Genomic DNA, 21,710 nt, shown 5'->3' with positions numbered 1-21,710 from the left:
ATGTTGACAAACAGGCACTCTGCCTCCCACCTGCTTTGAAAGTCCCTGTCTTCAAAGTCCACTTTTCGTTTGGCCATTTATTTTGGGGGTTAGCTTAAGTGTCACTGTAAAAGCACTGACCAATGCATTCATCCGCTGACCACTGATCAGTGTGTCATTAAAGCAGCGGGAGGAGGGGTTGGTGCACAGGTCTTGAGCTGCATGGCAGCTGTTGCAGTGCATTGTGTGATTTGTAGTATGAGTGGTGGGAGTGCTATTTACTGGCAGGCCATTCATAACAGATATATGAAATTATCTCGTGGGCCGTATATAATTGTATTGTGGGCCAGATGTGGCCCGCGGGCCTTGAGTTTCACATGTGTGCTGTAGAGGATGAAATAAACAGTCAAATAGTCTAGAAAAAAAACTTTTGACTCTCACTTTTGATTCTGAATGTCTTTTCACTGGTGACCACAGTCATTTTCCAAGTATGCCATCTTTTCAACAGAAAAATGCTCACTGGGCCTTTTCATCAAGCAATCACTGAAAATGCTCAATTCATAAACATAAATTGCTCCTACCAGGGACAGAATAAACAGCACATTTAAGCTCTTTTAGTGTGAAATACACATTTATGAGATCAGAATTATCCTGATTTCTTCAGCTAACAGTTGTCTTCCCCTGCATAGCCTGACAGGGCTTCACACAAGTTTTGACGACAAAAGCCTCTGCTCACTATGACTGGAAGAACTGTGATTCACGCTCATTAAATATTCAACTTCACTTCAATAGTCATAACTTTCCAAGGAAAAAACAGAAATTGCGCTTGGTACAGGATGTTCGGCTCTGCACGTCCTGTGCCCAGTTACAGTTGTCTATATCTACTGCTTGTACACACTGAACAGAAATTTGACAGCAGAAACAGACCTTTCAAAGTCCATCCAATACATAACAACTGTATGTGACAACGAAACCAGAAGCAGAAGAGGGAGAGAGCGATGGAAGAAAAGTGTCTAAGATTTCCCCAGACTAACTAACATTAAAAACATACCACGATCTCTAGTAAACATGATGCCTGGTGAAATGTCAGCAGTCAGATGGAGCTAGGAGATTTGTAAATAGGCATATAATTTACGATCTTAGCTAAATCCAATGCTAATGTTAGCTTTGCTGTTTGCATGTCAAGCGGATATAACTTTGAGCTGTGCTTTGCCTCACTGCACGCTACTTTGCAGTCGGCAAAGAGCAAATGTGAAAGCAGCTTTACATCCGTAGTTAAAACCATGTGTTGTTCTTGCACAGTCCTCCTTTTTTAAGACGTACATGGCTATAATTTACAACTGCATTAACTGCAACTTACCCTCATGTACTGTTTGAAGATGTCTGCTCCAGTCTTCATTTCTACCACACAGTAGATGATCAATTTACAGTAGGCAGCCAGAAGGTTTCTCCTCTTGTGCAGAGCCTCAATCTTCACTGCCTCATCGTCCTGCTGCCCATCTAAGATCGTGGACAAAGAAGTTTAACAGGCTGTACATCTACGGATTTGAGAAAACATCTTTTGCCTGGCCTACTGGAGTAGGCCAGAAAATAAATGAGCTGCTATAACTGCACATTTGCATTTATACCTGTGCTATTTGTGTCATCATCCTGGTCTATGAAGACGTGGTTCAGGATGAAGGAGAGAAGTTCAGACTGCAGCGAGTCCTCTGGGGAATAGACCAGTGGCTCCAGGTGTTCTCTGCCTCCGGACACCATCTGGTGGCTGAAGATGAGCAGGAGATCACAGAGGATGGTGAACGCCTGTAGAAGGAAAGAGGGAAAAAGGAGGACAAAAGGTTAAAACTCAGTCTGTGCAAGTACATTATATAAGGACTTTGTGCAAATTAGGTATAAAACAAAGTTTCTGGTATAATTATATAGAGCACCTTATGGATTTCTGAATTGGACTAAATCAGTTAAATCAGTTATGAGGTACAGATGGCTTCAGCAACAAGTTTTATTAAATGCCTTTTCATCACACATGAACAAGGAAAATAGAGTCACTTGCTCATGCAATTACAACCATCTTATGAGCACTTTGTGGCCAAAGAATCCTCTGCAACTGCAATGAACAGCAGCCTACCCACCTCTTCAGGGTTAAAAGCTTTTATCACCTTACCTAATTATTGATGATCCCAGTTTTAGACTTTAAGCCCTTCTCTTGCTTTGCTTTTAAGGAGATTTTACTACCACTGCTGCAACACATGTGGATTTGTTGTTCTTGTGTATGTGTCACCTGTTCTTTGACAGCTGTGTTGACATTGGTGAGGTAGCGCTGACACATCATACAGAATGCCCTCATCTGCCTCCTCAGGGTCACCAGGTCATCCTGAGAGAAAAAAAAAGAAAAAAAAAAACAGTTAAAAGTCAGATTTTGACATGACACACCTATCCAGTTCAAAACAGTGCAGAGTAGTGAGAATGAATATGGTTTTAGGAGATCTCACCTTTCTGGAGCTGCCCTCAGATGACTTTGCCAGATGCCACAGGATCACATAGTGGGTACACTGCAGTGAGTGGATGACTATCTGCTCATCAGGAAAAAAACAAAAAACAATCCCAGGTAGGTTAATATTTATTGGTATGTCCCAAAAAACTTTAACAATTTGTTGAGTCTGATAATTTTGAGCGAGTGTGTGTTTAATAACCTGTTCAGGCATGTCTCCATTCTCTATGCCCGTGTTGAGAAGCTTGAAGTTGCTGGTAAAGAGGTCCCACCCTGACAGGTCATGTGCACTGCAACAAATTTGAGAAAGTCTGTTTCAGACACGTGCAGAGTCACAGATATATTGTTGTTCTAACTGTAAAGAGTACATGAGAAGTGAAAGGGATAAGGTGTCAAATATCAGGTGTATGACACAACAGGTCCTCCAGAAGGAATACAATGCATACTTGTGAAATGCCGTGATCCTTTTTAGAGTTGACAAAACCTGATAAGCATCATCTTCATCAGCATCTTCACCCTGGAAAGAGACATTTTGCACACCGAGTTAAGTTTTATGGATCAAGATGCTTACTCATCTGATAAAGACTGAATCATCTGGAACAGATCAAATTGAAATTTATCTGATGAGCTTCTTCACACACTACGGTTTTCTCACACTTTTCACAGAAACAGTATGAAATCCCTGTTCTGATTATTCAGGAAACTACAGTAAAAGACAAACAAGTCTAAAGACATACTGCAGCTCTTTATAAACAACAGCTTGAGACTGGAAGTAAGCCTTATTTGCATGAATAAAAGCCTAAAATTGTGGTGACAATTCAGGAGCTTATGCAAAGAAGGAGGCCACAAGACAGGTCTCAGCAACAATACACAACAACAAAAGGCAAAGGTGGCAGTGATAATATTAAGCGTTTGAGATGTTGGGTGTAAGATGATTAGGCCCACTTCAACAAAAGGCAATGAGCCTCAACAGCCATGTATAGGAGTGGAGACATGTGCATCCTGTCACTCGTACCTCTTGTAGAAAATCCTCCAGTAGCCTGTTGAACTTGTCCACCAGCTCATCCAGCAGCTGAGAGCGGGCAATGTCCACCCTGTTAAAGATTGTGAATTCCTCATTGCAGAGGGCATGGTAAGTCTTGGAGCAGGCCTCCAAAACTTCAGTGTCTGTGTGCTTCTCCACAATTTCCCTGATCTGACGCAGCAGGGATTCCAGGTGCTGGATTTAAGAGAAAGAGTGTCACATCATGAGATGAGAGATAACATTCAATAAGGAAGATAAACTTTTTCATTATTATGTAGATATTAAGCGATCCAATTTTTCTCTCGTCTTACCTTCTCCAGGCGCCCTGTAGTATAAATTTCCAGGTCAAAGAACTGAGGCAGCTGCAACAAGTTTGTCACCTTCTCTGCATCCACAGCATACTGTAAAATAAACATTCAACACAATATTTTCTTATTTATAAATACACACCTGAATCAAACAGTCCTTCAGAGGAGTGCTTGTGGAGAAAACAGATTGGATGTAACAAACCTTGGCCAGTAGAGGGGGCAAAGCCACAGCAAACAGTTCTGTCATTCTGGTTCTGTCATCCAGCTGAGTCTTCTTCTCTTTTGCGGTCATCACCTGATCACAGATACAGCAAGTTTGATGCTTGTCCTAACAAATTGCTTGTGTTCATGCATGAAAAACAATTTAACCATTAACTTTTGTAAAGCTAACTCTGCAGCCAGGGAATTTGTTTCATTTCAACCTCAGCTATGTTTTTAGTTATTAACATGTGCAAACACTGTCACATTTGAAGAGATTATTTTGGGTCAAGTTTTCACACACACATTCAAGCACCAAATCAAGCTCCTACAGTAAAAGCCGATAAGAAATGTAAAAACAAGCCTGTTCAGAACTGTAACATCAACATCAAATATCTTTTAGATTGTGAGGTGAATCCCTCATTAATGTAATGCCAAATTCGGTAAATACAACAGTCTGGGTGGAAAATAGCTCAACATACTACTGACAAGAACAAGCAAAATATCTAAAAATGTTTTGCAGACTCTGTTATCTCAAACCTGACATCATAACAAAGTGTGTCGACAGAAGCACAAAACACTGCAACATATTCATCAGTGTCAGTATGTAATATATTCAAGATCAAACTTGTTTCTCTAAAAACACCCCACAAATGCAATCAACCGTGCGTAGAAAATAATCCCTTTTTCAACAAAAAGGTCTGAAATGTTGCAAAACACAGCTGTCACACAAAGCAAAGAAGAAAGTGAGGGAGGAAAAATATTCAAATAGTCAACTAGCATCTGTGATGGTTGGATTTAGGTTATCTCAAGAAATTTAAAAGACAAAGATACCAGTGCCACTGTTAGTTCTTTTGCTTCAGGCTTAATAATTCAGATAACTGAATTATTCTTTAACCAATCTTGGTCTACTATTGAAAGTATTAGCCACTCTTACCCTCTTCCCCGTGCCTCTTCCAACAGGTGGGTGGCATTCAGAAGCCTGGCGTACAGTGCACAGCATGATTTCAATCAACGCTGTCTCTTGTCTGTCTGTGAGAGCTGCAAAAAACACATACAAACACATAAGAATGAGAATGATGTCACATTTGTACTCTGAAACACAAGCAGTGTTTGCAACGTAGGCTTGCAAGAAACCAGTGACTTACCTTCCTCTCCCGGCAACGGGTCATCTAGCAGTAAGCTGATCATACACTCCCAGTCTTTCAGTAGCTCTGCACCGCATTCCCAGAGAGAGTCCACCAGGTAGGCAGCATGCTCATGGAGCTGAGGAGAGAGACGATCACACCGATGAAGGATGGATGATTCGAAAGCTGTAGTTTATGTGTGACTGAAAAGGAAAATAAGCAGATAACATACCTCACTCTCCAGGAAGAAGAAGACAGTGGTCTTGATGAGGTTGGCGTTGGGGCTTTGTCTGCCTCTCCTCTTGGGGGCACCTTCCTCCTCTGGTTCCCGCTGGCTGAACAGCCTTTTGAGAATATTAATCATTAGTTGGGCATCACATAAAAGCAACCCCCACATAATCCGCCAACTGCATTTCTTAGAAGCAGCAAGGGGCCTGCAAAATTAAAACTCATGAGCTAGGCTGAGAACTGTCTGCCTTGTAAAATTAAACTTTCAACAAAGGGCAGTTACTAAGCAACTTCACGCACTTGACTTCTGAGTTTCACCTTGAATTAAGTGTCAGGGTGAATATGAGAAAAACTTAGAGATGCAAAAGCTAGAGAAATCTTAAATGTTATTATTTAACATTATTGAACCTGTAATTACATCCACTTGTGCCGTCACTGGATTGTTGAATACACCTGTAATTCACAGCTGCAAGGTGAAAAGTTTAACCACTGGAGGTCAGCAAAGACCAGATATTCAGAGAGTTCTAAGTTACTAAATTCTCACTTGTCCTTAAATTTAGAGCTGCACTGATTTATTGATAATTTCATTAATCAACAACTATTTTGATTATCTATTAATCAGTTGAGTAATTGGTTCAGAAAAACAGTCTCTGTGAATTCTTTGATTTCAGCATCTTGAATGAGAATATTTTTGCTTTCTGAAGTCCTCTATGACAATAACCTGAACATCTTTGGGTTGTGGACAAAACCAGGCATTAAGGATGTCATCTCGGGCTTTGGGAAACACTGATGAACATTTTTCACCATTTTCCAACTTTTTTTATATAACCCAACTACTAATATTTGATCAATAAATATAATAATTGACCGATTGATCAACTATGAAAATAATCATTACTTGCAGCCCTGTCTAAATACCCACAAAACTGTGGTAAATCCCTTGTAATTCCATCTGCTTCCTCAACGTGCCTCTGCATTAATTTTTCCGAACACATATTATGCTTCTCTGTTCAGTGACAAAACACAGATCTCACTCCTGTTCACTGATGAGTTTGAGTCATGTAGGACTTACTTCTTGAAGAGGAATTCTCCAGCTGCGATGGCGACAGGCCTGTGCGCTGAGTAGACCAAGTGATAGACACTCTCACAGTCCTCGGGGGTCAACACCTCATCCGTACTACTGCAGAGACAAACACAAAGGTTCAGTTAACTTCAGCTCCACACTAGTCATCAGTAGCACACATGTATTTAATGCAATTCCTGAAAAGTGTGGACAAGAGCCTGCCCTGACAGACTACAACCAACTAATATATGGTAAACAACCTCTAACAGCACTTATCAAATACCATCAAGAACACAGTCACTTACTTCAAGACTAGAGTGAGTAGCTTAATAGCTTGTACTGCAACATCGTACTCTTTGTCAAGAGTCATGGAGACGATACGGTCCTGTGCAAAGAGAAAGATGACAGATTTCATGACTTATTTGGTCAAAAGGATCAATTTGATTAATAAGTCAAATTATGTCTGTTAATTCACAAATGTGTCCAGAGAGTATCAGCCCAGTGTTTGTTGCTGCCTAAGAGTGTAGGACAAAGTTGGTGCTGTTGTGTTGAATTTATCCAGCAGGTGGTGCTGACCTTGAAGCGACTGGTGAAGAGCTCCAGTCTTGCATTGAGTTCTCTGTTGTAGTAGAGACCCTGCAGAGCTGTCAGACACTTCAGACGTACCTCTCCTTGCTGGAATAGAGAAGCAGACAACAGTTACTTATCCAGTGCATAAACGCAGTAAGCAGCAACCATAAGTTGCTTTTTTTAATCTTATATTAAATTAATATTATATAATCACGTTTATTGTAATAATATACAATTCTATATAGATATATACTGCATATGGATATATATTAGATCTGTCAATCAATGCTGGAGTAACAGCAGCTTTCAATTCTTTGTTGTGAATTTTGTGGCTACACTTTGAAAACACCCATGTGGGTGTGCAAGTCCGATAACGGCACAATCAATGACTCAATTGCACTTATTCTGGCTGATTAGACATCTGCTCAGATTGACACTGTGCACTGCTAAGCTGGGAATTATGTGTCATCGCCAAAAATTGTGTAATAATAAAATTGATAGAAATTAAGTTATTCTATAGCAACAAAACTAATAGTGAGGGAGTTGTAGTCAATAGCAGTCTGCACACGTCCACACACTCCTGAGAATAGATCTGATCAAGACAATAAAGTGCAAACTCCTGTGTTGCTGAACCGTGGGTGTAGAGTGACAACAAATTAAGATAAAGGTATCTTCCTGGGACCCACCTTGTCATGCATCGTCCATCCCACATACTTCAGATAGCTGTCGTTGAGGAAGGCATCGCTATAGAGTTTCATCCACACTCCAATCTCTTCTATACAGATTGCCCTGATTTCTGCTATCGAATCACTGTTAAAATACACAAATACATAATACATAAATATTACATAAAACACATAAAAACACATGGTTATTTAACAGAACAGAATACAGCAGGTTTTCTACAGTAGCATCAAAACACAGCATCAGAGATTTCTTCTTTTGATAAGACATGTATCACACGAAGCCATACCGATATCGGTGAACAAACACTCCTTTGAAAATTGCATTCATCATGTTTTCAATCTCGTCCTGATTTTCTTGGAGCTGAAACAAAGGGGGGAAAAAACAGATGAGCAAATATACCTGGTCAAACAAAGCCTAACTGACTAGAAAGCTACAACAAGAGGTGACCCAGGAGGCACTGTTAACATAACAAGACATGTGTGGCAGCCAACTATGCCACCATGCTGTGGTGTGGCTGCACGGTGAACTAACAGATGGATGCCCGGTGGGGCCTGCTGTTATATAACCTATTAACTGACGATGCTAGCTGAATAACACTCAGCACTAACACAGTCACCGCGGGTCTACCACCTACAGAGGTGAGCAGTTCTAAAAATGGAACAGATTCATGGTCACAAGCTCGTAGTTTCCAGTTATTTACACTAACATGTACTACTTTGACTGGTGAGGTTGGGTTGCAAGGTGGCTGTGTGCAGGTGCCTTGGAAAATTGCATGTGGGAGGACGTAGCCTGCAGGTTGGGGAATGTTGCAATTCTGATCTCAATAATAGTTCTTATTGAACTGTGGTTCAAATTCTTGTCATGAAATGAGCACAAAAAGAAAGGCTGCCATCAGACTGAGTGATATATTTATTAGATCATCAGTCTATGATCTGTGACAGACACTGCTACTGCGTAGGACACCGTTAAGACTTTTAAAATGGATTATGACTGCTGACATTTATTTCTGCTTACATTTGTAACCCTGCAGTCAATCAACACTGTACCACTTGCAAGTTACTTCATCTGGCACAAAAAGCAATTTATTGACTGACATGGCTAAATATCTTCTGAGAAACAGAAGCTGGTCTATGTATTCTGGAGTAAAGGGCTTGGGAGGCTGTCAGCTCTGTTGTTACTACACTCTGTCTCCAGCAGTGGATGGCACCCTCTCTGCTACAACACTACTACTAGTGAAATCCATCATTCTCCACAAGAATACAGAAATAAAGACCAGTGAATACATATCACAAGGAGAACACACTCCACCAAGGGGTCTGTAGTTGGGACTTTCTGTCCCAAGTTTTGCAAAACTTTTCTCTAGTTTAGAGCATGCTTCGTTGACTAATGAACCACTGCTCACAATCAGCCGCATCTGAACAGAATTTGCTGATGATCTACAATCCAGTTAGAATTTGAGTAATCCAATGTGTATGATTGTCAAAATGCAGTGGCGTGTGTTTGGGTAGGAGGTGTCTTCCAACAAATCGCCACCCTTACCTCTTTGCGTTTCTGCAGGAGTAGCTCCAGCCTGTCGTTAGCCCTTTTGGCCACCATTTTATTCCTCTCTGCCTCATACTGGCGCTGGGTGTTGTCCATGTTGATGCTCAGGTTTAGAGCTACATTCACCAGGGCTGTCATCAGCTTCATGGCTGCCAAAAACACAGCAAGTAACATCAAGAAATAAGAAGAAGCCACGCTTAACAGTAACCCTTTACTGTATATACCAATTGGCTTACAACACCAAGTGTGAGAGTTTACCAAACTTGCTACTTTGTGTTCATCCATAGTGTCATGGATGTGCAACATAAAAGAGCCCCTGTATAAACTGTGATCTTTAGGTAACCAAGTTGCACCATAGAACAAATCAAAACATACTGTAATATTAAAGGAGGCTGAAATGTGAAAACTGTTTATTTGTAATTGGGAGAAAATTGTTTCCAATTTGTTATCTTTTTCTTCCTAATTTGCCCTATAGAGGGTCAACAAATTCCATTAAGAATAGAAATCAGTCCACTATTAGCTGCATCCAGTGCACGCCAGTACACACAAATCTCATCTACTTGTGGTAAGAAATCATTATTAAACAGAGTACCATTTAAAACAGCTCTACAACAACTGTGCCGCTCCGACCTGGCAGCCAAGGCCAGCGCTGACACCAAAACAAATACACGCATGTTACAGTTGAATACTGACACGTAAAGACAAAGATCCTACCCAAGACAATACCTGACTGTTGTGTAGTCACACCACCCACCTGCTCAATTACAACTGTTGCTGTAAACTGTGCAATGCTGTTGCATAAATCATAATGGCTGTGTGTTCTGCATGCCTCTGGTTAATGTGTAGCACATGATCTGCCCCAACCAGGCACCTCATTTTAGTGAGTAAATCCACCTACATGGCTTGTTGTTTGCACGCAATTACAAATGATGATAAAGGTGTAAGCTGCCCCACTCTTAAGGGTGCAACAAAACTAAAAGGTCTAATGAGGAAAAATAAGTGGATACACCTGTGAGGGTGCTCCAGTCTTTTACTTATGATACAGCATTAGATTTTTTTTGATTATCCAAAAGCAGTTTCACCAGTGACAGTGTCCTATGAAAAGATGAAACATACTAACAATATAAAACTTTACAATAAACAACATTTTTAAACCTACACTCATACAAGTGTAGTCACTGCAATTCACGATATTTGCATCTTCACATGCTGGCCAGGTGTATTGCTGTATTCATACTTCTGCTGTTCAGCTGAAACCCTACTGAATACACACCTTCAGTCTACATTGGTCGAGGCCTTAAAATGTGTGTGGATGCTAAAATTGAGCATGAAGGGCTAAACTGTTCTAGGCACACTGTGACCCCAGATCCAATCTAGTTGCCAACCCTGTATGCTTACAGAACAGGTCAATTGCTACAATTTAGCACAGACTTTCAAACGTACCCCTCTCACACACATGAACACAGATGCACTTCATCTTACCTGCCAGTGTTGAAGTGTGTCTGAAGGCTCGGACTTGGGAGTCCGATAGTCCGGTGAGAAGGGAGATGACTGTGTCCATCATGTACTCATCATAGATGATACTGTATTGACACTGGCGCACGAGCACCGAAATGAATTCACAAAAGCTGGATTTGAACTTCTTCCACTGGGGCCCTGCTATGGTTAGAGGGTAATCACCACTGTCCTATAGAGGCCACAGAGGGAAAAACATGGGTAAATACAATGACAAAATGCAGCTACAATTTGTTATCTCTTCCATGCAAAAAGTTAGCAAATTCTACTGTTCTTAGCAAATAAAATAATTATAATCTTGATATTTAATCTATAGTGACTCTTAGGAGATTCATAATGAATATGATAATGACTGACCTCATCAAATTCCTCTGTCATTCGTCGAATGATCTCAGAGTTCTGCATGTTGCGGAACATTTCTCCACTGACCACACCTGAGAGAGACACATGGATGAGGCAGAGTACAGTTTACTAAATTATCAGGTGGAGGAAGAAAGTACCAAGATTCAAAGATTTGCCTCAATAAATTTAGAGGACCAATCGTGGGAGTAGGACAGACACAAACATACCTTTACATCCTGAGCACTGGATGAAGAAATTGATGAGATCTAGTAGCGCAACATCTCTGTCATGTTTGTAAGACTCAATCCAGTCATCAACAACAGACTGCAGGAAAATAGAAACAACTTTTAAAATCCAAGATGAATTAAGAACGCAGACCATTCACTTTTTTTTCATGCGACTGAGAAATGGACGTTTTTACGATGTGGCAATCTTGCAGATCTTGCCATTCGTACCTGCATTGCACTCCTGCCCAACTTCACCACCTCAAACAGCATCATGTTTTCCATGCCGTTCTCTTGGTGGTGGCCATTTATCCGGCCTGCTCCCTTCCCTCCTTTGCCTTTCTCCCCCATGGCCTTCTTCCCCTTCTTTCCACCCTGGAACAGAGCAGAAGACCAAAAGGAATAATTAAGTTCGTGAATCATCACAAAGATTGAGAGAAGACAATGTTATACGAGTCACTAGGCGTGTTGTGATATACTAGTACCGATAATAACTGATAAAAAATGGAATATAAGTATGCACATCTTTTCTGTTTCTTTGTTTTTGCATTATCTCCCTGATTCATTTACCAAAAAACAGAGACAAAATGCACGATAAACAACGTTAAAGATTATTTTGACCAATAGCAGGATTTTTTCCCTTCCTAAATTTTCTGTAGATATCACAGTAATATCATTGTCATAAATTTTTTGGACAAAATTATCATGCAGTGAAAATCTCATATTGTGACACCCCTACTTGTTACAAATCTTTATAACTAAAAGATGCAATATTGTGTTGTTTGACAAAACTGTCTTGATAAGACCAAGGCTTTCTGTACCTTTCCTTTAGCTGAATTTGCACTCCTTCCATCAGGATCCTCAGAGAAGTCTGTGTCTGAAGAGAATCGGGTGTCTGTATCCCTGGTGGACAGAAGCAAATATTAGGATGAAAATTCACATAAACCTCAACCTTAAGATGAAACTGGAAGCAAGCACTTACTGAGTATAGGAGAACTCTGATGGTATTTCTGGTGCTGCTATCATTTCTGTAACATCTTCTGGACAACTTCAACTTATGACTGGCTTGAGATCCTCAGAAAACACAAGACAGGAGAGGTTGCATGTGACCTAGAATATGAAAGAGAGTAATTTAGAGAGCTACACATGCAGACTTGTTACACATTTCAACACTGCAGAAACATTAAATGCTGTAAAAGCAAACATCAAACATGCATATGTGCACTGAAATCACATCCTCTGTAGTGAGCAAATGTTTCTTTGATGCTGTTGAGAGAGAAAAAAAAACGGTTTCACATGGTAACAGGGGGCGGACACAAATGCTCCTGTCACGCTCAGCTGTCCAGCCATTGGCTCCCTCTCTTTCTCAGTTTCCCTTGGTTTACAGACAACGTCATGAGAGGAACAGTGAGTGTCTTCCTCAATGGCCAAATATGGAACTGCTCTATCCGCCCCACACAGAGCTCATCCAATCAAAAGACAGTATCAACATCAACAAGATACTGCAGGCCACAGCAAAGCTATGGCATGGTTGTGATGTGTAAATTAGTGGCACATACATCAAAGGGGAGAGCAGAAGCAACTTTTGAAATTGTGGTTCTGATTTTGTCCTTAATTCAGAAACAAATATATTGTTTCTTTGGAAATCATGGAAGTCAACAAAAGCAGTCTGGGCACAACTGTTCAGTCTTAAAAAGGCAAACTTTAACTCCACCCATCATATACCCCCCTTAGGGTGCAGTAGGCAAGGCTTTCAGTCCTAGTACACGCAGTGATGACATACAAGTATGTCACTCTTAAATTAAAATAGCATTTATAAGTAGTGAGTGGACTTTCAAGATAATTGTTTTATTAGTCATGGGATCCTCTTTTTCAATATCCTGCACATATTGGCCAACATATGCTAAATTTGGTATCCTACCAAACACAAATCTTTGTCGATGAATATACAATGATCTACGTAAAATTCACACCTTCAAAACAATCAATGTGGATCCACGCAACAACAGCACTATGTATGAAGAAGTTAACGAATTAATGTTTTCAGAGTTATCTGGGATCTTCATTGGTTTAGGAATCTGTTAACGTGCCTATTTCCTTGATAGCGTGGGGGATACTGCATGACAAGACGACGGGAATCTATGGGTGTAGACTGAAAAAGTGGCGCCAAATTGGGCAGAGTATCTCATAAACTTGTTACTGCGAGGAGAGACTGGGCGATCTTAGACAAAACAAAATAACGAAACCCAATAGTGTGGATTCCTGCAAGAAAACCATGCCACAAACTACCGGCTCAGTTCCCTCCAAGAACGCCGACGCGGCTACGCTCTTCGTCGGCTCCTGTCAAAATTGACGCCGGTGCGCTGCTAGCGCTAGCGCCACTAGCTCAGCAACCGAGGATTTTGGCGTCTTTTCCCCAGCGTCAGCTAAGTTAGTTGAAAATTGATAAAGTAAGCATGCAATACTCCGTGCGAACAAACGGCTAATTGCCGAACAAGAAAGGCGACAGCCCCGCACAATGCATTATGGTTAGATATCGAGAGCACGCCAGCATTTACTAAAGCTATCGCACTTGGACCATAATAACAAAACAACGCAAGCCGTACTGTACTAGCGCATGCTAATATGGGCTCGTATACAATAACGCTATTCACTAACGTTTCCAATGACAATAACTACTGACTGTCTGCACATCAATCGTATTCAGTGCTTACCCAAAGATAAAGCAATCAATATGATAAGAAATGGCACAACTAAGGAGCTGATAATAACTCCCACTAGTTAGCCATGCTAACAGCTAGTGCTAACGTTACCTAAAAAAACATCACGTCCTTGCGTCCTCCATCTTGCCTCGGGAGTTCTAGTACCGTATTGCATAAGCAACAAACACTTTGTTTACAAATATATAAAGTGCAACTAAGTCGCTTGAAACAATAAAACGCTTCGTTGGGCTACGAACTAAATATTTTGCGTTACTATGTCAGAAATCCAGTTCGTTAGCTTGCTAACAACCGAAGTAGCCATGTACCGCGAGCTAGCGAAGCGACTTGGTTCAGGCAGACATCCGCGCTCTGGGCTCATCCAGCGCTAGCCTGGCTAGCGAGACGGCTAGCAAAATACAAATCAACTAACTTCCAGATAGCTCTCCGCCATTTTACAGCTAACTTACCTTGTTGTGAAATGTAGTCCCGGCCGAATCGTAACTTTTACTATTCTTATACAGCCTCCGTCTGAATTGCACTACAATTCTGTAAAAAGAGTTTAAAAGTCGCGGTCAGAGGCGGTTTCGGACGTTCTCTCACCCCGCTTGCTCCGTAGTTCGGTTTGTTGTTTCGACGACCTGGGAGGAGGAAATCCTGGTGCAGAGCTACCACCTAGCGGCCACAATACCCGCATTAGATACACCGTGCTGAGCTGACATCTAGCGGTCACTGTGAGGTACTACATCTTAAGACCGCTGCTTCTGTCCTCTGTTTTATTTTCTCTTACAAGCGGCTGTGGGGAGAGCGCCAGAGACAAATTTAAATCCAGAATTTTTAACTATTTCGGGAAAATACTAAGTAAAATTTACTTTACTCACATTAGTTTTGAACAGACAAAAAAGAGAACTCTATTGTGAGCCAATTGATTTAATTAATCCTCAGATAGATAGATAAGTAGACTAATATATATGTATACATATATATATATATATATGTATATATATTCATACACATATATGTGTGTGTGTCTATGGTAAAATATACAGATTACCACAATCTACTCATGGTTTGTGTTTTATCTAAAAGTGAAAGTGAATTAAGTCAAATAAATCAAAACTGAAAGAGTTTATAGCTTAAGTCCTGAAAAATTCATAAGAAAAATTCAGGATACTTGTTAAGTTATACAAACTCTTTCCAAGTGGGTGATGAGGTTTAGTCGGTGCCCTCTAAACACCTACACTAATCAGCTGTAGTTAAAAAGAAAACACCCAATGCAACAATAATCAAAGAAAACCATATTTCATGTCAAATTATTAAAATTTATTCAGTCTTGACACATTGCATGATGGAATGGTAAAATAATTTCACACCACACTGATTAACTGCAGGCCCTAAAACTAGAGTTGATTGTGCCAGTTATAAAGCAAAGTCTGAATGGATTCACTGAACTACCTTTCTAAGTTTCTATACAGAGCAGCAAACATGGAGAGAATTAAGTCAAAAACATTAAAAACACCAGAAAAGAAAAAAGGATGAGAAGGACACATAAGCGTATACAGACTGATATTACATCCCATGTCCCAAACTCTCCAAAATAAAATAAAACACGACATGAGTACATAAACCTAGAGCAAGGCACCTCTGGCAAGAGAGAGTTGCAAAGTTAGTGTGTATTTACAGGTTTCAGTACCCATTAACAGCCAAGAAAATCAACACAGGCTATTTAGAATATCACCTCATGATCAACAGCTATTTGCCATGTCGGTGATTGTGAAAATATTGTTTTCTTGTGACTTTTAGTCATTCTTTCACTCTCATATACATACAAATGGACTGTCCTTATATTTATATATTACAGGCTATTAACATTTAATATTAAAATACAATATTATAAAGATAGTGAGAAAGCAGCATTGACATTTGGAAAGAGTCAGTGATCCCCTTAAGCGATATAGGTCTTGATCTTCTGTGTTATGGCTCCACAGCAGATTGGGCACTTGACGAGCGACACTGAACACTCCTTACAGGTGACCAGGTGACCACATGGAATGAAGACCATACAAATATCTCTGTCCATACATATTTTGCACTGTTTCTCCCTCTGCAGCTTCCGGAGTTTCTCCAGTGGGTCCTCATCTAGAAGAAAGAGGAGGAAAAAAAAGATTAACATGTGTTTGCTCGTGTTTAAAATCACAGATTTGTTTTGTGTACCATATTGGTTTATTCTGTACAGTACCTTGCACCTGTGCCGTGCCACTCCGTGGTGTGTTGTTAAGGCAGTCCTCCATAAGTTCCTCCAGGCTGGAGTAGCCTGAGCCCGTCCTGCTGATTTTCTCCAAGATGGTCGTTTCCACCACGCTGGGCTCCAGACCCATCTCTATGGCCTTCTGAGCCATGGCGGACCGCAACACCTCTGCACACGAAGAGGAAACGTCAGTGTACGTAACTGCTTGTTCTGTGAAGTTATGTTAATTTAAATACTGAGTGTCTAACAATAATTTAAATATATTCAAATTATTCTTAAATGCACAAAAGGGTAGTCAAATCAAAAGATGTACATATTTACCATTCCTGTCTCCTGAAAATCCATTCTGATGACTTGAAGCCTGGAAACAAACAGGGTCATAGTTATTTTCAGAATAACGTAAGTAAAACAAAAGCCTGAGTGACATCACTGCAGGTAACAACAGCTTTAAATACTAATTTTTCCACAAAGCCAAAGGATGCACACTAACCTACTAAATGTATAGAATCACTATTACATTTAATACTGCAATACATTTAATACGTTGGAAATAATTTACACCCCAAAAGGATAAAAATAAAATGAATAAAACTTCCATTTAGTTGATGTCCCCACAGTTTTGCATGGCAGAGGAGAATACTGTTTTTAACCAGTTTTTCCCAAAGCATAACTGACATTAGATCGTCGGTGAACTACAACAGCGCTTGCAGTTGGGTTGTAAATACTTTGGGAACCTGTTTTTCTTGGTCTTTGATCAGTCTACTCAGTGGTTATATTAAATATGTGTAAACTTCTCAGTCCACAGTATGTTCAGCTGAAGAGACGAGAATATCCCTCCACTTCTATTTTGAGGTTTTAAAAATAACTTTGCCAGAGCAACACGCCTGTTAATTCCAGCTTGTTATAGGCATTATTGTGCATTTCACGCTGAAACAGGAACCTGTTGTATTTAAATCTGCACAGATTTTGATGCCAAGCTTCCAATTTCTTTAACCGATGACTTTTGATGATTTCTTATGTTTTTATAACTGTGAAGAGGTATCTTTGTCTCACAAAACATTACTTTTTTGTGTGTTCACCAGGTTTCGATGCCTCTTGAATAAGGAAATCTAGTTTCTTTTTTAGATGAGGTTTACAAGTTTCAGATTACTTGGTTAAGTCAACAACAACCTTTTACTCAAGTGCGTGTGATTGCACTGAATGCTTACAGCTCTATTTCGTTGTGGATCTTGTAGCTGGATGCTGTTGACAAATTCTGGTCCTTTTTCTGCCAATAGGAAGCTGCATCTGATTAAAAAAAAAACAAACAAACATATGATTGTATTAAAACAAAACCAAATTCCACAGCAAAAAGACAATGAACAGCATGGTTGTTCTTACCCAGGGTAGTGTTTGGCATGTTCTTCCCACGGGTCTTCCTCAGGCTGCCAGCCTTTCAAACCTCCGCCACAGCGGAAACACAACACCCTGTCTCCGTTCCCTGCAAGGACACAAACAATTTGAACTTGCTTGTACTTACAGTTCTGATCAAATACCCAAGAAAATATTAAATCACTCAAAGTTTTGAAATGTTGCTCAATGTTTCTTTAGCCCCAATGCTCTACCTGTGCTGTAGAAGCCAGCTCTGGCAAGCCTCTCATGGTCTATCGGGTGCTGGAGACCTGCAAAGCTCCCAAGCCTCTCCTCAAAGCTCCCCATATGGACACGAGCGTTTGCAGGCTGTCTGCTGCTGGGCTCCTCCTCTGCACCCCCTTGGAATGGGACGTTGCCTACATCATGGCCGAGGATGAAGAAGCAGTAGGGGAAATGTTTGGTGTGTTCTCCCCAGGCGGTGTCTCCTGCTTCCCAGCCGCCCAGCATGCCACTACAGCAGAAACACTGCACCCGGTCGTGCTCCCCTAAGTAGTAGAGGCCGGCTTGGGCCAAATCTCGGGGTCTCACAGGAGCAGTGGAGGGCCAAGAAGAGAAGGTCTGAAGCCGGGCCTCCTCGCTCCTCATGTGAGGAGCCATTGGGTAGGTGGACTCGTCAACCACCTCCCCCGTTCTCAAACGATACTCCATGTCCTCTGCTTCTTCGTTGTAGGTGGAACCGTTCGTCAGTGTGGTGTCAGAACGCGGGTTGTAACTGGTGCGGTGGGTGCAGCTGAGGAATCTGCATGATGGGGAAACCTGGAACAACGGGGAGAGGGAAGGTATGATTTAACTCTTTAGAAAAGCATGAAAACAATCACGTTTTTCTCCGCTGTATACACACAAAAAAATGAAACCATGCACACAAATCTGAAAACCTGAAGTTCATGTATCAACAACAAGACCCCAGATTTCACAATGCCATTGTTTTTGCTCAAATAGAAATTCTATATCACATTTTTGCACAACTAGCACAAAGCATGTCACTGAGTACACTTTGTTTACCTGGAAAATACTGGCAGGACTCCCCTCAGTGTCCCACAGTGTCTGATTTCAAAAAAATTAAATCACCCCATGTGTTTGGTCACAACCAATCCTATTCTTTCAGTCACTGGTTGAGTTGCTGTTTATTTTTTTACTTTTAATGGTTTGATCAAATAAACAGTGTAAATGCAAACCCCTCTGTGAAGAGTATACAGTGTTGGAAATTTACATAGTAAACACTTAATTTCATTTTAAACACCATGACAGTGTGTAAGCGTGCGTATGATGTGGTGTAGAGCTTGTGCCGGTGCCACCTCACATTTTTTAAAATTGAACCCCTAACAGTTAAATGTTCTGTCACAGAATTGTGACAGACACTATATCTTCGTGTTCCAGGTGCTACTTTTATTGTCCTCGGGATAACAGGACATTCATAATTTTGAGCGCTGAACACTGTCCTTCAAACACCACACCCTAATAACCAACTGGTCTCAGTCTTGACTTACCTGTTCAAACTCAATTGGCAAAACACTCCAATTACTTGTCAGAGCATAAAAGAGGCCTCATGTGACCTCTACTGTGTTAGGGAAAAAAACTGACCAGCAGGTTTCAACTTGACCAGGAAAAGGTGGGGGGGGGGGGGGCATGATCACAACTGGGCCATTGTCAGTGTCCCTGATGTGCGTGGGGGGAAAGGAAACGTGCGCACAACTCAGAACTCACATTTTCAGTTCTCTAACTCCCACCATATGTAGGTGGAAGCTATAACATGACTGCAAACTCCACGAGTTTGTGGCCCTACTACAGGCAATGAAGGAGGCGTGTGGCGGCATCACTGCAGACACATGCCAGGGGGATCCACCGTGCCGAACAATCCCCCTCCCACTACTTGGAGAACATCGCAATCGATGTAGATTAGGTCCTCTGGTCTGGTGAGGATCAGAGGTGAGATGTGAAGTGATTCATATGTAGATCTCTTTTTCACTGCACTTTACATTTGTATTTTTTTTGGCTGACAAAATTTTTTTTTTGCGGTCAATTCAGTCAGCGGAATATTTTCCTTTTTTGCAGTAACACATAGATATTTGCTTTGCTATTTTTTAATATTTGTGCTCTGACTTCATCATTACATCCCCAGAAAAACTGCGCCTAAACATTTTCTTACTGTGGTGTTTCTCATTTTACTTATCAGTGCATTTACTGGAGTTTTGCCAAAACAGATATCATTCGTGCTTTTTCAGAATGCCTATAATGGTGCAGTACCAAGTTTACAGTGCAACCCTGGGAAACTGGGTTGTGGGTTTAATCCAATTAGAGCTAACAGGATAGACAAATGTGTTTTGTATCCCATGCTGATACAATCATTGTGTCAATGAGATATTTACGCAATATATTCATAGTGCTGTATTAGAAAATGGCAACAAAAAACTCACCTAAACTTTAAAAAGAAAGAAAAAGAAAATAATATTTACACAATTTTATATATTAGAATATCTAACATGACAACATGAAGCCAAAACATATATAAATGTTTCATTTTGCACGAGATTTGAGGAGTTTTGACACAACTTTTTTCAGTTCTGTGTTCCAAATTTTGAGCTATAGTTTCAGGATGGTGTTTAAACAATTGGGAAAAACTGTACTATGTCTTTGAGTAATATTGTGATTACCTCCTTGTGCCTCTCCACAGGCGTGTCTCCCCGGCACCAGTTTTCCACAGTCTTCTGGCAGCTGAAACAGCGGACACGATCAGCAGGGCCGGTGAAGTAGAAGCCGGCCCGGGCCAGTCTTTCTGCGGACACCTGCTGGGCCAGGCTGGAGCCCCGGAAAGACTCCAGGCGACTGTTCATCAAGGAAAAGTCATCTGAGTGATCTGTCTCCAAATTGTGGTCTTCTCCAAGATCACACATGATAGGAGCTGGCAGGAAACTGTAGAGTGGACTAACTTGATGAACAGAATTTCTGCAGATAAAACAGAGGGAAAACATGCTTGCTGTAGGTATTAGGTGCATGGACATTTTGAAGATAAGCAATAAAAATAGCTTCTTGCTATACTTTTGAGCATTTAACACAGGAAGACAGTAAACCTACAATACAATGCATTTCAAAAGCTTCAAATGTAGTTTCATTACAAAATCAGAACCGGATAGCTGGAAGGCTCTTATGGTGTCACTGTGCCTTTAAGAGAACCAGCCAGACTGTAATCACATGGAAACATTGGATATTCCATGTGAGGGATGGGCCCAGAGAGGCAGGCTCCAGTACACTGCAATACATTGGTATTGAAAAGGGTGTAGCCTATCCCTTCGCAACCCAACAACACACACTAAGCCTAAGGGACACAGCACTAACTCCACCTTAAGGATGGTATGGGGCAGTTAAGCATATACTGATAATAAATACATTTAATGTGATTTGCAGGACAAATAACTAGAGATCAGCATTAGAGAGGTGTGTCACTACAGTTTAGCAAGCAAAGGAACATGCTATGTATCATTAATAAGTGTAATTATGTCGCAACACTTCATGGGAGGCATATTCAGCTCTCACATTTTTCTAGAGGGTGGAACTTTAACGTTTTCACTGCTGTCACAAAGCCTAAGGTTTTCTGTATTTTTGAGAACACGTGTGTATCATTTTCAACTGTGTATTGTACTGAATGTGTGCCATAAGCAGAATCAAGCCCAGCAAAGGTACAGAAAAGAATTTCTGTAGTGTTAAATATATACTAGTTGTGTGCTTCAAAACAAGTTACTTAAACTCAACTACATCTTTGAGCAATATCACATCATGATCGAGACTTAATGTTGTGACCGCAGCATATCAGCACTGTTTCAGCAACTATTTAGTGATCTACTCTTATCTTTAAGATTGCGTGTTTACTTTATTGAGGGGAGCAGCCTGTGATCTTTGGACTGCGTTTCCTGCTGGCATTATTTCAAAAAACACTCAGGTATAACTGTGTTTCACAGACGGCAACACCTCAGATATCTGTAAAGTTACTCGCTGCATCTGATTCAGTCAAACTGCTTCGCACAATGCTGTTATACCATGGCGTCAGAGGCGTTAAACCA

The 21,710-nt window shown here is 40.8% G+C and overlaps 2 protein-coding genes across 5 annotated transcripts in view; both read right to left on the bottom strand.

Moving 5' to 3' along the window:
* Nucleotides 1–14,701, bottom strand: part of stag2b (STAG2 cohesin complex component b) — a 28,196-nt gene extending 13,495 nt beyond the window's left edge. The window contains exons 1-25 of one of the 3 annotated variants that reach the window (XM_084718690.1): nucleotides 14,598–14,701; nucleotides 12,278–12,405; nucleotides 12,117–12,198; nucleotides 11,527–11,670; nucleotides 11,299–11,395; nucleotides 11,087–11,163; nucleotides 10,697–10,901; nucleotides 9,212–9,363; nucleotides 7,959–8,032; nucleotides 7,672–7,795; nucleotides 6,992–7,090; nucleotides 6,721–6,800; nucleotides 6,425–6,532; nucleotides 5,357–5,468; nucleotides 5,146–5,263; nucleotides 4,935–5,038; nucleotides 4,002–4,094; nucleotides 3,803–3,892; nucleotides 3,483–3,686; nucleotides 2,914–2,984; nucleotides 2,670–2,757; nucleotides 2,469–2,549; nucleotides 2,258–2,350; nucleotides 1,608–1,782; nucleotides 1,340–1,479 (exon numbers count right to left, since the gene is read on the bottom strand). In XM_084718690.1, the coding sequence (XP_084574816.1) occupies nucleotides 1,340–1,479; nucleotides 1,608–1,782; nucleotides 2,258–2,350; nucleotides 2,469–2,549; nucleotides 2,670–2,757; nucleotides 2,914–2,984; nucleotides 3,483–3,686; nucleotides 3,803–3,892; nucleotides 4,002–4,094; nucleotides 4,935–5,038; nucleotides 5,146–5,263; nucleotides 5,357–5,468; nucleotides 6,425–6,532; nucleotides 6,721–6,800; nucleotides 6,992–7,090; nucleotides 7,672–7,795; nucleotides 7,959–8,032; nucleotides 9,212–9,363; nucleotides 10,697–10,901; nucleotides 11,087–11,163; nucleotides 11,299–11,395; nucleotides 11,527–11,670; nucleotides 12,117–12,198; nucleotides 12,278–12,321 (2,655 nt within the window). In that variant the 5' untranslated portion in view covers nucleotides 12,322–12,405; nucleotides 14,598–14,701. Of the gene's footprint in view, nucleotides 1–1,339; nucleotides 1,480–1,607; nucleotides 1,783–2,257; nucleotides 2,351–2,468; nucleotides 2,550–2,669; nucleotides 2,758–2,913; nucleotides 2,985–3,482; nucleotides 3,687–3,802; nucleotides 3,893–4,001; nucleotides 4,095–4,934; nucleotides 5,039–5,145; nucleotides 5,264–5,356; nucleotides 5,469–6,424; nucleotides 6,533–6,720; nucleotides 6,801–6,991; nucleotides 7,091–7,671; nucleotides 7,796–7,958; nucleotides 8,033–9,211; nucleotides 9,364–10,696; nucleotides 10,902–11,086; nucleotides 11,164–11,298; nucleotides 11,396–11,526; nucleotides 11,671–12,116; nucleotides 12,199–12,277; nucleotides 12,406–14,108; nucleotides 14,342–14,464 lie in introns of those variants that run through there. The other 2 variants (XM_084718689.1, XM_084718691.1) reach the window with 2 other exon arrangements.
* A 594-nt stretch (nucleotides 14,702–15,295) lies between these two features.
* xiap (X-linked inhibitor of apoptosis) lies at nucleotides 15,296–20,630 on the bottom strand. Of its 2 annotated transcripts, none has more exons than XM_084718687.1 (7): nucleotides 20,307–20,630; nucleotides 17,847–18,411; nucleotides 17,623–17,722; nucleotides 17,451–17,529; nucleotides 16,564–16,603; nucleotides 16,234–16,452; nucleotides 15,296–16,133 (listed from the first exon to the last, which is right to left on the bottom strand). In XM_084718687.1, exons 1-7 carry the CDS (start codon nucleotides 20,622–20,624, stop codon nucleotides 15,940–15,942), a joined length of 1,515 nt encoding a protein of 504 aa, XP_084574813.1. In that variant the 5' UTR covers nucleotides 20,625–20,630; the 3' UTR covers nucleotides 15,296–15,939. The 2 variants fall into 2 exon arrangements, with proteins under 2 accessions (XP_084574813.1, XP_084574814.1); XM_084718688.1 differs by having other exon boundaries at nucleotides 16,234–16,410; nucleotides 20,307–20,629.
* Between the last annotated feature and the right edge of the window lie 1,080 nt (nucleotides 20,631–21,710).

The sequence above is a fragment of the Lutjanus erythropterus genome, chromosome 5 (assembly GCF_056507025.1).
Source record: "Lutjanus erythropterus isolate fLutEry1 chromosome 5, fLutEry1.hap2, whole genome shotgun sequence".
NCBI lineage: Eukaryota > Metazoa > Chordata > Actinopteri > Lutjaniformes > Lutjanidae > Lutjanus > Lutjanus erythropterus.
The sequence above is the reverse complement of the archived record's forward strand: the minus strand, read 5'-3'. Positions and strand labels throughout refer to the sequence as shown.

Bases quoted from the DNA above. Each gene is read 5' to 3' on its own strand.
- xiap (XM_084718687.1), bottom strand. From the start codon at position 20,624: ATGTTTTCCCTCTGTTTTATCTGCAGAAATTCTGTTCATCAAGTTAGT. The intron at 17,530-17,622 runs GTAAGAACAACC...TTTTTTAATCAG, and splicing joins CATGCCAAACACTACCCTGG to ATGCAGCTTCCTATTGGCAG. The intron at 16,453-16,563 runs GTAAATATGTAC...ATAACTTCACAG, and splicing joins ATTTTCAGGAGACAGGAATG to AACAAGCAGTTACGTACACT.